Source organism: Wyeomyia smithii, chromosome 2 (genome assembly GCF_029784165.1).
Source record: "Wyeomyia smithii strain HCP4-BCI-WySm-NY-G18 chromosome 2, ASM2978416v1, whole genome shotgun sequence".
NCBI lineage: Eukaryota > Metazoa > Arthropoda > Insecta > Diptera > Culicidae > Wyeomyia > Wyeomyia smithii.
The window spans coordinates 70,993,007-71,008,819 of NC_073695.1; the positions used below are offsets into that span (position 1 = coordinate 70,993,007).

The window sequence follows — 15,813 nt, forward strand, 5'->3', positions numbered from 1 at the left end:
CCTGCGGCTTTGTTGTTCTTCAGCTTCCCGATCTCACAAATAGCTTCATGAACAACGGGGGCTATAACTCGGTCATCTGCTGCTGGTGCTCCGAGGTCAAGAGTAACACCAATCAGGCAGGTTTTACTTCCCCGGTTGGAACTCAATGAAGTGTTATTGCTAAGAGAACTGGTCGACCAATATTGTCGAGGCTTGGCCTCATTTGGAAATCGAGAAAAGTCTTCGTGGGTAGAGTACCGATCGAGTATAATCTTGTAACGAAACAAAATTTGAAGTTACGAATTTCGAAGGTACTGCACTTCTCAGTGATTCCGATGCGTCAGAATTATGACATCGAGCTAGACTCTGAATTCCAAAATGTACGAAAAAGACCAAAATGCACTTTTTCGTTGATTCAGCTTCCTTTCCCTAAGATACATACACTACAAATGAAAAGAAAACTATTTTGTTCTAAAACTTTTGAGAAATATTGGAAAAACGTTTTGGCGTAACTGCCAATTGGTTGCAAAACCTGGCGTCACTCCATACAAGGTGCAATTGTCTATGTTAAGTCGTTTTACTCGACTGTTTAACTACTGTCTGTTTGTCTGAGTTTAGTCGTTTAATTCGACAAATATTCCATGGAAAGGGGAAAAGGGGAAAGGGGGATTGAATTCTTGTATTGTATATTAATATTTTTACCAACACTCAGCCTTAGGAAGGTCTGAAGTCACCGTGTCCTTTCCTCCTACTAGTGGATATTTGCATCAGATGAAATAATTAAAACGTGTATGTATATTACGGCGGGTAAATTTAATCGATTTGCCAGAACGTTTTTATGGTTCTATTTGGGGCCCCAAACAATCCTGACACTACCTAAAGTGGATTGATCGATAGCTGTTCCTGATTGGGCGTACCTTAACACTTCGATAGTCTCACTGGAGGCCACTAGCCTTAGTCTTCAGATTGCCCATCTTCAGAGCACTATAACTCGCAATGCGGTCTTCGGACACATCCGTAGTAAAATATATATCACAATTGGGTACAGAAACTAACTACATTGAATGTTGAAAAGCTTCTATTTATTAGTTATTCTCGACTCTTTAGCGCGGTTCAGTAATATTGCTTAACGATCGAATAAGAACTGACTCTGGTATAAGTGGGGTACGGCATTATATGCCACTAGTGGTGAATTCAGCACCCGATCTCGCAAGATCGAATGTTGTTTGCTATCCTTATTTGACCTAATCTGATAAGCGCGATAGCACGATAAGAGTAAATTATAGCGAGAGAAAAATATTGTGGATCACGTTTGAGTTGCCAGTAAATCTTACTTATCAAATCTTAAACAATAGCTCTCTAAGAAAAAATATGCAAAAAAGTTTTCCTTTATTAATTTTCATACAAATTCATGTACATGCATATGTAACGCATCAATCAGAGGCACGAGTAATCCATATTCGGCAGGTTTAGCATTGTCTGGGGGCCTAAATTGATCAAAAAAACAGTTTGTTCTGGCTCTGTGCTGTCAAGTTTGCATTTTTCCTTGTAACGATTACCCACCTTAGCGTAAATGTTTTTGTGCATGTGTTTGGTGGGTTTCTATGTGTGTTTGTGCGTATTTGTCTAATTGAAACTGCCGATGCACAATAACTGACGTTTGGTCGAAACACGATTGATAAAACTAATTCAACTGCGAAGCAGAGTAGAAAGTAGTCAAGTTTTTACGCCAAGCTATGCGAACAATCTGCGAGAAAAATGCATGTTTATTCGCATGAACTGACGTAGTGGTTTTTCTGGATTAATTACCATGGGCAGACTCGTATAATCCATGGGGCCTCTATTCAAACATCAATCTTCATAAAATTGACAGACTATTTTGTTGAAATTGTATCCCCATATAATTACTTGGGCTAAAATAACAAAAACGCGTTTTCTCGCAATGATGGTGTTGGTTGTTACGTCAACTATGTAAACAGGGGCAGTACAGTTGAATCGAAATAACAGGGGAGAAGTGATGAAAACGACTGGAGTACTAAATAATGCAAAAAATAATTGCTCAAAACTTCATCAATAGCGCTGATTATTTTCCCTGTATTTTACTCTGATTCTTTGTGAGGTTGGACAATTAGCTGCGAATAATCCAACGATCTCAAAAAATCACCACTAGAATAAATGAGTCGAAAGTGGACATAACAACCTTTCCGTATGAAATCAATATTATACAGGAACCAAAGAGTAAAGACGACTGCAAGCAAATACGACGCCGATAGGGACAAACTAGCAATCAAAACATCGTAAAAGTAAATACTCTATGCCTGACAACGGCGTTGAGCTGCACAGTCGTAGGAAAACGCAATCGAACTGCAGCGTGGAATTTTAGCATGCAGTAACGCTGATTAAAGCCAGTGTCATGCAGTGATATTATTCTGTGCGGCGCCAAAAGATCGGGGTAATTCTTTTAACTACAGTTTCTTTCATTCGATTATTTTTGCTTAGTATAGAGATCATGTCGCGTTCTATTTACGGGTTCTTCTGGAAACGGTTTCTCTGTTCTTGTGTTTTTCGAAGGAGCAGATATCGATTTTAAGTGAAGAATTCGTTTCCGCCTTGCTTTTTGTCGATTTTACTACTGTCCTCGCAGAAGCAATGGATTTGTGGTGTTGTTTCACTTACGAAAAACATAAATGGCCTTATCGTGCTACTTTTTATTATTATGTGTGATTGTGTCACTTAACAATGATCAACGTCGTTTAGTTGTATATGTATTTAGTTTAGTTTAGTGTTTATAATCATGAGTATCGGTTAAATGTGTTGTTTTGCATTCGCATATTTCCCGTGTTCGAGCTGAACTTTGTGTGATTCGTGGCTTATGAGTACTTTTTCCCGTTTTGTAGACACTACATGCACTGCTGTGGAGTTTACTTATTACTCAACTGCTTGGAATGGTGAATGTTCTAACGACTTTTTTTATATATATTATAACGAGTAGAGTTGTTTCCGAACGGACGTGTGTAAAAAACTGGATGTAATAATCAATATCAAATTCCGTAACTTTCGGTTTTGCGTTATGGTTTTAGGAGCTGACGTATGTAATAATCATATAAGACGTTTTTCAGCTTAAAATGCTTTAAGAATCAATCAGAGCCTTAAAAATGTCAGATACAAAATTTTACAATTTCTGTGCGGTTATCAGTTTTACGAATAATTTTCATTTGTTGTAAAAATAAGATTCAAGTTCATATTGGCTAGAATCCGTTAGAAAGTTTGTAGTTTTTGTTTGTAAAGTAATAAGTGCCTTACAGTTTGGTTCTTATTTTGCTTCGTGTAGACGTTATTTGTTTCATCAAATTTTGGCGGTGGACTTTGTTTACCTTTTGGTTAAAATCTTGACGGGTTTATTAAATTTAGAGATACGGATTTTATGTTGGCTTTATCGGTTTAATCATTTTTATTTATTAAGTGAACCGAAGGAAATGAAAAAAAATCTTAGTAAAAGGATTACGAACATTCCAGAAGTCGCTGAATGGGCTGAAAAATCTGTTGAAAACTATAAAGAGAGATATTATGTATAACTTAACAATACTAAGAAAACCATAAATGAAATGTAAAGAGACTAGAGAAATTAAACATAAAAAAATAAATCCATAAAATAAAAAATTCAATTTATTTTTTCTTATTTTGTGTGTTGCTTTGAATAGTTTGGTTTCAATTTGAAATTTTGTTACAATTACTCTTAGCGGTTTTTTTATTACCTCCTAAATAATAAATACATTACATTTTACGCGTAAGTTACAGACACGCTGTGCTTGCCAGCTTTACCTAATAGCTTGTAGTTTCGTATAATTTCTGTAACAGAACCTCACCTCACCACTGGATCAAGTTACATTCTCAGCATAACCGTACCAATCCAGTCTGTCTGCACGGTCCCCCGTGGCATCTACCATGGTACTACCGATTTTCAACATCGCTTTTTTTCTCCTCAAGATTAGTCTGTTCGTTAGCCATTTTCTTTTCTTTTCAATAATTGGAATACTTTGTTTTGACACTGATATTAGTTTACCGTTTCCAATTTTACACGCTACACACTGAAGGAAACTGTACAGAGAAATGAGCTTCATTTTCTTGTTTTTATAGTCGTTAATGTAAAACATAACTCCATGTGATTTTTAGTGTTCCACTTATTCAATACACTTCTAACAAGTTTGTTTATTCAGTACAAATTCTAGAGTTCCACAGTTCATGTGTGTAGCATTCGATTACTTTTCGCAAAATCTACTTAGAATAGCTACTAGATTGCATTAAAAAAACGATAAATGGCTGCTGCACTTCCGAATGGAATGCAGACGAGTTGCTGAGTGTGTTTTCGAAAATAATTTATAATTTAAACTCACACACAAACTGAACAGAAAACCTGTCTCTAAATTAGACGCTGTTGAAGCTAAAGAAGAACGCTAATAATAAACGGGAAGCTAATCCTATGTAATGTACAGTAAAATAAGACAATCTCTTGTACCCTTCCAACCTTGGAGTTGCCTGGGGCAGCTCTTTTTCGGGACGGTATCTAATAACTAATTATTGTGTTTGCTTCTCGGTCCACACCTAATAATATGCTGTTTTGTAAAATTCAAAAAACTTCTCTATTTACTTCTATATAAACAAACTATCTAACAAACAAATTTGTTGTAAAATAATTTAAACAAAAATATGAAAATATCAAACAAAAGACTCAATCGACTAAGTTTCTACTATATGCTAGAATTTTGTTTCTGCTCGCGGGGGCGAACAACATTAAATTCCCACCGCTACCGGCGTCGTTATATAATATATATAATAGTTTAGTAATGTATTTGATGTTTTAGTTTTGTATCTATGCTGAGATAAATGCACACGCGTAAAATCACCTTCCTAGTCCTGTAAATTCATATCTCTCTACTACTCCTACTTCTTCTTCTGCAGCTTTTGATCTTTTTCGGCCTTCTTCTCGGCCTTCTTGATCTGCTTCTCACGCTCCCGCCGTTCTTTCTCGTTTTGCTTGCGTTCCTTCTCGTTCAGGCGCCGTAGCTCCTTGATGTTCCGCTTCAGGTGCTTCTTGTCCTCGCCACCGACGGCCAAAATTTTGAAGTCCGGCTTCTCTAGCTGCAGCAGCGCTCCACCCTCGACCGAGTGCTTCACGAAGGCTGGAATGTGATGTTCGAGACCGATTCCCAGCAGCCACTGGCAGACCTACAGAGTGAAGGTGTGTAATCTTGTAACTAAATCTAAGACTATTTTTTTTTTTTGTTCAAATGTTCCTACAAAACAAAAATGTGAAATTGAAAAGTCTTTTTCGAATACCTTCAATACTACTGAATTATTGTCATGAGCACCAAAAGAAAATATGGGCTTTTCTAATGTGAAAATTACCCTGGATCTAGATTAACTCATCTGCGTTATCGATATTGGACCGATAACGGTGTTCGACTGGGTACAAAGGAACAATTGAACTGGAAAATCACCCAATTTAGCAGTGAAATTGCTTAAAATGAGGGTTATATCTTGCTGCGATAAACTGTTCATAGGGCAACAACGGTAGGTTCATAACTCTTATCTTCAAGCATTCATAGTTCTGAAATGAACTGATTCCATGATTTTCAACTAGAAATGTGTGCTATAGAACGCTGATGATCGCACCACACCGGTAGCATCGAACATTTTGCTTGGCCGCATATAATAAATTTGCTCTCCGCTTTGTCCTCCGGTAGCTGTGCCAGCAAGATATCCTGCAGCATACGATGGTACCTGTTGCTGTCGTATGCAAAATAAAAGTAAGGTGTTCTGCAGTGCCTTAAAGTTGACTCGTACGCAGCTCTCGTTTCCTAATGCCGCGTACCTCTAACAGCCATACTCCACTCGCTACCGTGTGACGAACAAAAATGAAGCTGAATTTTCTACACGCAGTCTTTTGTATAGAGTTGAGCGTAGATTTTTGCTTTGAAGGCGTGGCCACGCAGTCTCGAGAAAGAGAAACGAAACGAAACACTTTGTTAAGTCAGAATATGTAGACAGTGGAATTTTTTCCGTCCATGTTATTGTTATCCGTGCTCGGGAAGCAAGGTAATAGCGAGGGAAATGTATGAGAAAGCTTGGCTTTGGAACTCTTCACCTATTTTCACCATTAAGCAGTAAAGCAACAATGATCGAACAATTGTCACACATTCTATCTATTCACCGACACATAAATGACTAAAATGCATTAGGTCGTTCGCTTATTATAATCTTTTGAAATCTAACGCAACATTTCCTTGTTCCATATCCTTATTCTATACATATTCATCCTATAGAAAGTCAAACTGAACTGGAAACCTATTGAATCCCGCTTCAAACATAACGATTACATTACGTTCCGCACGGGGGAGCCCTATGTCAAACGTCTGGAGGGTAAACATTAAATTCCAGCGGTGACTTTCAGTTTTCGATCAGCATTTCGACGAATTCCGGCGTTTGATATTCTGAGGAAGACTGGAAGAATCCTCCAGGACCACGCAAAGATTAGCCGTGAACCAAATTCGCAGTAGAGCTACAGATACGCTGTTCTGAGGCAAGGAAAAATCATAGGAAGCTCGTTGAACCAGTTCTTTGAATTCACACACATTATCGATGCTTTTATGGTGAAACGGGACGTGGTCGCGATCAACTCGATTTTTGAAATCTATTTTTTTTCGATTTATGAAGACTACGTACATGAAACTTTGATCAATTTTTTTCACAACTGTTGCATGCCTGAAGTAGTTTTTTGAGTGCTGTTTATTTAGTGGAAGCCGAATTTTTTACTATCAAAATACAGAAGTAAAAAGAACTCTAACCTCAAAATTGCATAGGAAAAGGCCACAATCCCGTTTCACCTTAATATTCGGTGAAATCGTTCCACTAAACCGTTTGCTTGCGGATGGTGAGTTGTCGTGCGTATATGATGAACACCCAGAATATACAAGTCAACTCCCTGAACAGATGCGACTCAAATTACCTTCCTCGGTCAGTTGTTAGGTTCTCTGGAATCCCAAATCTGGAAGTCCATGTGGAGTAAAGTGCTTGAGCTACTGATGCTGCTGTCATGTCCACTAATGGGACTGCCTCTAGCCACCATGTAAAATGATCGACCATAGTCAATAGGTAGCGATGACCATGTGAAGGGGGAAGAGGTCCTACCAGATCAATATGCAAATGTTGAAAGCGAGCTTCGGGAACGTAGAATTTGCCTAGCGAGGACGTAGTGTGTCGATGTACTTTTTGATCGCTGACAAGCTAAGCAATGTTTTACAAGCTTATTTTAATTTATTGAAATGGCGGCAACACTTTTGGCGTGAGACAGTGCATCGGCGACGTGATTTTCCTTTCCACGGAGGTACTGGATATCCGTTATAAACTGTGATATAAAACGGAGATAACGTTTTTCATGTATTCTGTTGTTAACGCGTAAGTCAGTGAACAGTGATAGTTGAAGATAGTAAAAATTGCGTCCTTCCAGGAACAGCCAGAAGTACTATCCCCATATAAAATTTACAGCCATTTTTATTGAAGTTGATTCTCGTCCAAGAGTTTAGTACTTAACCCTCTAGTGCCCAAATTAATTTCTAGATAGGCTTCGGTAGAATCACTATGTATCATTACAAACACTTTTTAAGTATTTATTGAAGCTTTTCGGAGGTTTGACTGAGGCCCGCCAAATGGCGACATTGGGCACTAGAGAATTAAGTACTTTCCGAGAAAAAAAAATTCACAGTGTGGGAAACACTCCATTTCCTAACTGTTGCAGGCCGGCTTCAGCCGCCATATTCAATGCAATGCTAGCGGCTTAGACGGATCGGGGTAATGAAGGAGAGAGGCTTCCGTCAACGATTTTTTGCAACGCTCGAAACTCAATAAGGCAGCATCTGTCCAGCTCAATTAATGAACGTCGTCATTGATGACTAGATTTCCGAGAAACTTTACTTCCTGCTGGGCAAACACGCTTTTCTCCAAATTAATCACGAGTCCATGCCGCCGTAAGGGTTCGACGACCATTTGCAGATGATTCTGGTGCTCCTGCAGAGATTCAGAGGCGATGAAGATGACAACAAAATCTAGGTCATCAAAAATGCAATTCACGTAGCGGGTGAATTCAAACAAGCCAAACGGTGTGTGACCGCTGTTTTTGGAATCTCTACCACCTCTACCAACCCCTGGTGATATATTCGCTCCAAATCAAGTGCTGTAAAAACGGACTTACCGTGCAGCAAATTCAACAGATCGGGAAAGTGCGGGACCGGATAGCGATCAGGTGTTGTGACCTACTGTAGTCGCCGGTAATCTCCAACGAATTGTCATCGTTCCTTCTTTTTGGGCACGCATTGTAGTTCCAGGTAAATTGACGTCTTACCCCAAGATCCGTGGATAGCAATTTTTTTCTATACGTTCGAATGTGACTTCCGTTAGCGGCATACAGTTGTTGAGGAAGTTTTCAGCCGCCTAATTTTCGCTTCAAGGGGTTCTATTTGCTCTTATAATTTACTATCGTGTCTGGACTCTGCTTCTTTGTGTGCTATCCCCTGCTGTGGATAACGGATTAGTGGAAGTATCCATGATTTTATCCACCATTTCCGCAAGTTTTTCAATTGTGGCGTCATGACAAGCTAATACCGGTTGTATTTTCAGCGGAAGACATTGATTAAAAAGCATTTTTAGTAGATTTTCGTCAACGCCCAAACCGGCAGACAATTCTCTCATTTTTGCCGAGAGGTGCGTCGGTCTCATGTCACCAAGGTCCTAGGCTCCTAGCAGCTGTTCGAGGCAAAAAGTGCCTTGCACCCCCTGAAAGTTGGCGCCTATGCATCTCGCCCAAAACGGGTATTCACAAGGAATAAAAAGAAATACAAACAAACAACACCACTAACCTGCTCATTGGACCATTCCTCAACGGGGCCGCTCTTCCACTGGTGCGAATCCCGAAGCCGGTCGCTCGAGAAGCTCGACGTCGATCCGGACAGATCTAGCGTACGGCTCGGCGAATACGCTCCCGGCGAGGTCGACCCACTGCTAACGCTGGACGGCGACGGAGGTCCCTGGGAACCGGTTCCACCTTGTTGGTTGCCGGCCGCAGGCGGCTGCTGCTGCTGCCATGGACTGCTACTTCCTGGAGGAGACAGATTTTGTGGGAGAATGTTTTTCACTGCGAGCGTTCGAAGCAGACCGGATGAGACGAAACACGAGAAAGAAAAGAAACACCCAAAAGAACTACAATTATCTTTTGGCTCCTACATTCATCACGAAAGCTAAGCATGGCACTAAGTTGAATATTTCGATTATTAATTTATGATACATTGCACATTCATAGGACAATCAACTAAATATCGGAAAGTCGTACCTTTTGGTTGAGCTTCATTCACTGCTTTCTTGATTTCGACTAACAAATTTTGAGACAATGAAGCGGCTGGGCTAACATGACGTTGATTGATTTCAGAGTAATCATCACTAGAGTCCCGCGAGGAACCATCGTCTACCGTTCGACGTTCCGCAAGTCGCTCTTTGAGCTGTTCTGCGAGCATGGGAGGCGTTATGCCTTTTAATCCCTTAGGCCTTCTGGATGGATACATCCAACTCTCGCTCGACACACCACTGTCCTTCAGTTTGTCAGTGGAAGAACCGAGGTCACTATCATATGAGGAAGCATTCAAATCGGAACCGTAACTTGAGTTTAACTTATTATCTGCGGAAGCATTCCGGTAGATATTTGGGATGGTCGAGTGCTGAGTCTGCGTCAAATTATGATGATGGTCACTGCGATCTTTGTTCACCTGAGCGTATACAGGAAGACCTGCGTTCTCTTGGCCGTTCTTAATACTGTTCAGTTGTCGATTGATGATCTGTGGAGTACTGTACAATCCAGTGTACTCATGCGACACTGAAGTGGAGTCGGTGATTTCCTCCTCACTCTCATCGAGCGCGCAATCCGATCCGCTATTGCTATGACTTTTCTTACCCGGAAGACGCTTGGACAATCCTCCACGTGCTACCAGATCGCTCTTGCCTTTGTTCAGTGAGTTATCGAGCAGCTCATGCTGTGGGATAGCCGTATCCAGCTCATCGTCTTTCTGAACAGGCAGCTTTCTTTCGACGGTAGCCGTTTTGCCGTCCTCGCCTTCACCATCAGGCGAGAGGTCGGAAAATTCGGTATCCGACAACTCCGTTTCAAGTTTTTGAAATACCGGCTTGGGCGGTTGTTTGCGAGTCATTTGCGGCGTTAACTTTAAACTTGTACTGTCGTAAGGTAGTTTTACAGGAAACCCAGCTTTGCGCTGGGTTTCCTGGAGTTCCTGTTCTAGGTGGATGACTCGGTCTTTCAGCTTTTTAACCAGCGCATTATACTCGGTGTCCTTCTCCTGCAGATGCTGGAGGTAGTATTCTTGGAATTGGATCTGAGGAATATAAAAAAAAAACGTTGGTAGAAGTGGAAGAACATTGTATGGAAAAAAAACTCACCATATCACGCTCCCGATGTTGATATTCGCGTAGAATTTTCTTTACACGACCATACTTTTTCTCCAAAGTAGCATATTGGGTCTGACTTTGTTGCAACATGTTTTGGTAGTTATTGGCTTCCTTTTTGATGTTGGCCAGTTCCCGTTCAGTTTGTTTCACCCGTTCCGTTAGCAGTTCCGCCTCGTTGCAGCTCTGCTGGTACTTGATGAGCTGATCGTGTCGTGTGAAAAAAAGCGTAGCGGTTAGATTTGATTGCCAAAATGGTTGGGTAGTTTAGCGTGGAAAGAAAGAAATAATATGAAACCATTTGTCCTCTGCAAAGTCTAGTAAAGTAAATTTACATGCCGTTTTTAGGATTGGTGTTTTTATTTCGGGAGAAGGGAAAATTTTCAAATCAATAAAAAAAAGTGCGAGGTGTTTTGAATGTAGCTCCACACGGTAATTACTTACGCATTTAGGCTCTAATTGAATGTGTTGTGAATGATTTGTATTTCATTGAAGTTTGAATAGTGTTTTTTTTTTCTATTCGAAAAGGTGCGATTAAGTGTACATAGGGACATACACAATGTGAAACTTTTTCGGGGGCCGAAAGGTTACAGGACGAAACTAGCACACAACACACGTGGGATACGATTGACAAGAATTTTATGAGATTGAGGACATGGAAGCGGCACTCGAGGGTTATTTGGTTAGTATAGAGAAGCGTGACGATTTATTACCTTCGGTCGTTTAAGTAAACGGTTTAAAATTAAAAAAAAGGATTGAATCTCAGGCCCGAATTCATTTAAAGAAAATTTTGAATAGAAGAGACAAATACAATTTCAAATCCCACTTACCTGTTGTTTGAGACTTAGGATATCGCCCTCATGCAGTGCAATGGTTTTAAGATTCTGGAAATTTTATATTGCAGGGTGTTTATTTTCAGTACAATCAGTTGTATTCAATATTGAGTTAGTGAGAGTGGTAGAACACATTGTAGTGAAAGAGAATCGTTTTGGGAAAATGCCGATTCTTTCAGACGGAGCAAAGTATTATGAACATATGAGATCAACATAAATATGTTCTGTACATTTCGTCGAATGGAACAAAAGTGAAGAAATGACTAAATATTTGTGACATGCATATATCTATCAAGATGAAGCCAATTATTCTAATAAAAAGAATCATTTTTCAATCGAAGGGTTATTACACAAAACATGTTGCATCAATACTGGTATCAAAAATAACCTAATTAAACGAATCTATTTATCTACACTAGACAAAAAAATGTTTTTGCCGACATGTGTTGTCAGTCGAAACTAGTTATTAATTTGTAACTACTTTTCATTAATAAATATAATAAAAAAGCATGAAGTTGCCAAAATAACAAAAAAATGTAAATTTAAAAAATGATGAAAACGGCTTATTTTTGAGTTGCTTAATTAAATACTACTTTTTATATATGCATGCATAAGTTCATATTATCTATGAGAAGGGGTAAATGAGACTTTCACCTTACCGTTCTATTTCGTAAAGTTAATTGATGAATGTCCGGTTATAATCGGTATTATTTTAATAATATTCGGAGCATAACAGTGCAAAACTTATTTACTACGATCAATTGTATAAAAAAAAAGAGAGAACATCTACAATCTACAGCTTATAAGCAGTAAATAAGGTGATGTCCAAGTGATATAATATCAATGCAAGGCTGTTAAAAAAGAAATTACTTAATCGCTCGATGTGCGAGGGTTGTTTATGTGTAATGAGTTTGGTTACAAAACAGAAAAAAAAAGTCTAACATCGAAACATAGAAATGAGGGAAACAATACAACAAAAAGCTTCGTATGTTACGGACTGTCGCGGCTATAAAATAATAAACTGACACAATGAATGAATAAATCATTTACCGCTTTATGCTGCCAGCATTCCAATGACGAGGCGTTAAGTAGAGAACGAGAAATGAGAACAAATATGAACGAAAACCGCAGCCACAAATAATTTAAAAAAATTCAAGCACATTGAAATTCAATTAAATCCTACTTAAAAATTTCATTGAAAACTGTTCAACTCACAATCCGTCACAGTTGCTGTGAGGTTTGATTTTCACTTCATAACATGAAAAGAACGATTTTTATGAATGATCAAAGCCAAGATACAAATAAAATTATTCTAGCTTTAAAACTGGAAACATTAAACAAAGAATGGTGATTGAGTTCTTATTTTCACTGGAGATTGAATCGTTCATTCGTAATATGTTCATGTTAGGTATATGACTGGTAGTAGAAAACTTACCTCCTGCAAAATCCTTCTTAGCGATTCCACATCACTGGAACGTGCCGCCTCCGTCTCGAAAAGTGATTCGGCTTGCGCAGCCGTAGGACTGACCGGTCCCTCCGACACACTGGAATTGGCCGAAACCGGTAGTGTGGAATCCTCCGAAATCTCCGTGTTCCGTCGGAGGTATTCCTCCAATTGTCGCTTGACTCGCTCCTCTTTCTCCCGGTCAGCCTGAAGGCTTTGCCTTATAAGTTGCGCTACTTCGGAATTCTCCGGATCACGCTCTCGTCCGATTTGGAACCGAACCAAACCGGATGTATTACGCAGTACGGAGGCAGCGTATGCCTGCGTAACACCGACTAGACTTTTACCATCGACTTCAATGATCTGATCATTGACCTACGGAAAGTGACAAACAAAAACATTTAAATAAAAATACAACGCTCGTATAATCTGGAACATTACTTGTATTCTTCCATCCCTTGCAGCTGCGCCATTATCTGTTATAGTTTTAACAAAAATTCCAAGCTTTTCCAAACCAGCATCAGCACCAACCCCCATTCCTAGAATACAACCGGTAAAACTGTAACCATCTTAATCTTCACATCCAGTCATTCGTACTTACCAATAATACTTAGCCCCAAGCCCTCGGGGCCTTTCATTAGCTCAACCGGAAAGACATCCATCTTCTCGACTCGCTTTTCCAGTTCATATTCGGCTGACGCCGCAACCGGATCGACGTCCTCATTGCGTCGGTCATAATCGTTGACCGAGAAGGTGGAAAATACTTGCATAGGTTTAGTGCTGAATTTCACCTTCGTGCTTTTCTTGATAACTCTGCAGTCCTCTTCGTCATCATCGCGATCTGAATCCAGCAGACCGGGAACTTCCATCCAAAAGTTACCATCTTCGTAAAAGTGAACACCGTCCTGATTAACGAACACCTCCTTGCTCTTCACGGGTGGATACTCCGGAATTAGGAAACCAGAATTGTTGCTTTCGTCGCCGGAAACGTCCGCCTCGGCATCGTTCGTTTGCTGTTCTTCCTCGGGCTTACTATTACTCAGATTGAAGCTATCAGAGGTGGTAACACTTGGCATTGAGGAATCGGCCGAGACATACGAATCCTGCAGGATGGACGACGAATCGAGAATGGTTTGGTTGAGCAGATCTGTCGTATTGTTGCCATTGCTGGTTTCCTCGATCTGACTAGTGGAATTGTTACGACTCGGCGGTGCCGGTGGTTCCGGTAACGTGTTAACGCTACCATTCAGTTGGCTCACGCCGTTAGTGGTAGCAATGGGAGCGTGCGGCGGAGGTGGAGGTGGCTTTTCTCGGACTGTAGCAGTCTTGGGTGCTTCCAGGACGTCTTTCAGCCAGTCCGGTTCGTCGGAGCTGCTGGGCGCTTGACCCGAATCGGGCGGTGATAAAGGAGGCGATTGCTCGTTGGCGTTCGTATCTAGCGGGGGTGGTAACGGTGGCGGTATTTGACGCTTCTGTTGCTTTTCTGTTTCTTCAGCTTTGGCTTTATTGTTGAGCAATATCTGTTCCACTTCTCGGGCTTGTTCATCGGAGAGCAGCGGTTGTTGTCTGCGTGGGAGTAGGAAAATAAATTCGTTATTAAATGACATTGGGATTGTACCTACTGTGGTTAGTTTGGCGAAGTTGGAAAGTTTCCGTTTAGTTTTGTAAAGTTGTTTTAGCGATATATCAATAGACCTTTCATGCCTCGATACCGAATACCTAACCTTTAAATTATGTGTTCTAAATGCGTCCTTCGTTTTGATTTTTGATACTAATGTTTTCCAAACCTGTTTCTGTCACACCGGTTTACTACATGTGCTGGTAACTCGTTAACTACCATTCGCCTCCTTTTTGATTATGTACTAGAATGTGATCTCGTTTATTATACCCTGTATCTTTTCTACATTTTTCTTTTTTGATACGCAGCATATAAATCTTGATGCAAAAATAAAATAAAATCGAACTTTTATCTACATTTAGTTAATTTTAATACAGCAAGTTCAATTAATATGCCATAGTTCGTTCATAAGTGTAGTAGAATCAGTATTGAGTTAAATTAATGAAAAAATAGAATTACAATTAAATTAAAAAGAAAACTACGGTAAAATAGATGGAAATATATAAATTTACTACAGTAGTGCCACACCAGAAGACCCGATTATGTTAGTCCATCTTTTTCACATAGCAATAGAAGAAACGCAATAGCTTAAAAACAACTTCGCTCTGACTACCACAGTATTATTTTGAGATTCGGCTAACTAGTTGTTCAAATTAGTATACCTAACATAATATAAATATTACAAATAAGTCAAATGGAAAGATTTACCTTATTTTGTACTCCAAGATACTACACACACACAGAGAAAAGTCAATAGCGTAGAAACAATCGAACAGGAACAGTGGGCAGTAAATGAGTATCATACAGATTGTGTTGTGTTTTTGTTTGAGCGCGGACAGAGAGCGATAGCAGCGTAGGCCGAAAGATTCGGCAAGCGTTTGTCGGTGATGATTGTTCGTGTTTTTGTGATATGTAACGATAGAACATAGGTCATAAGGTAAAGGGAAAGGTACGTGCATGGTTTTGGTATGAATACAGAAAGAACAGCGGGCATGTTGCATGAATGCAGGAGTCAGGCGCGAGAAAGGCGCATTCCGAAAACGATATAATAAAATAAAATTGAATAGTAATCAGTTTTAATGTGCACACACATTAACAGATGGAAAGATGAGAATGATTGTACTAAAATTTGAAGACTATAACACCAAAACTAGTAAATCTATTCGTAGTGTTGCTCAACAAGTACAATTTATCAGTGTAGAAACAGAGAGCACGTTAAACCCAACAGAAAGAAATATGAAATATGAATATGAATATGAATTTGGACTAAAATCCAGTCACTACTCATTGGCAACTAAGAAAAAAAAACTCTCAGTCCCGGAAGTGCTTACTAAAGCGCAGCATTAGCATAGAATTAGTGTATTTGATTTGCATAAATATATTACTTTGCGCACCTAGTCACAACATACGTGTTCGGAAGACCATGCCTGCGCTGC

The 15,813-nt window shown here is 39.7% G+C and overlaps 2 protein-coding genes across 11 annotated transcripts in view; both read right to left on the bottom strand.

The window, feature by feature from the left end:
• LOC129723314 (purine nucleoside phosphorylase) overlaps positions 1 to 1,092 on the bottom strand; it is a 36,049-nt gene extending 34,957 nt beyond the window's left edge. Inside the window, exon 1 of the mRNA XM_055677465.1 lies at positions 897 to 1,092. The gene's annotated coding sequence lies outside the window, so the exon portion shown is untranslated. The remainder of the gene's footprint in view (positions 1 to 896) is intronic.
• Positions 1,093 to 2,435: 1,343 nt separating this feature from the next.
• Positions 2,436 to 15,813, bottom strand: part of LOC129725803 (neurabin-1) — a 131,033-nt gene continuing 117,655 nt past the window's right edge. For 7 of the 10 annotated variants that reach the window (XM_055682031.1, XM_055682030.1, XM_055682029.1 and 4 more), the window contains 9 exons: positions 15,086 to 15,106; positions 13,361 to 14,325; positions 13,201 to 13,298; positions 12,751 to 13,134; positions 11,313 to 11,366; positions 10,477 to 10,686; positions 9,362 to 10,412; positions 8,892 to 9,166; positions 2,436 to 5,205 (listed from right to left, as the gene is read on the bottom strand). In XM_055682031.1, the coding sequence (XP_055538006.1) occupies positions 4,921 to 5,205; positions 8,892 to 9,166; positions 9,362 to 10,412; positions 10,477 to 10,686; positions 11,313 to 11,366; positions 12,751 to 13,134; positions 13,201 to 13,298; positions 13,361 to 14,325; positions 15,086 to 15,106 (3,343 nt within the window). In that variant the 3' untranslated portion in view covers positions 2,436 to 4,920. The remainder of the gene's footprint in view (positions 5,206 to 8,891; positions 9,167 to 9,361; positions 10,413 to 10,476; positions 10,687 to 11,312; positions 11,367 to 12,750; positions 13,135 to 13,200; positions 13,299 to 13,360; positions 14,326 to 15,085; positions 15,107 to 15,813) is intronic. The other 3 variants (XM_055682035.1, XM_055682034.1, XM_055682037.1) reach the window with 3 other exon arrangements.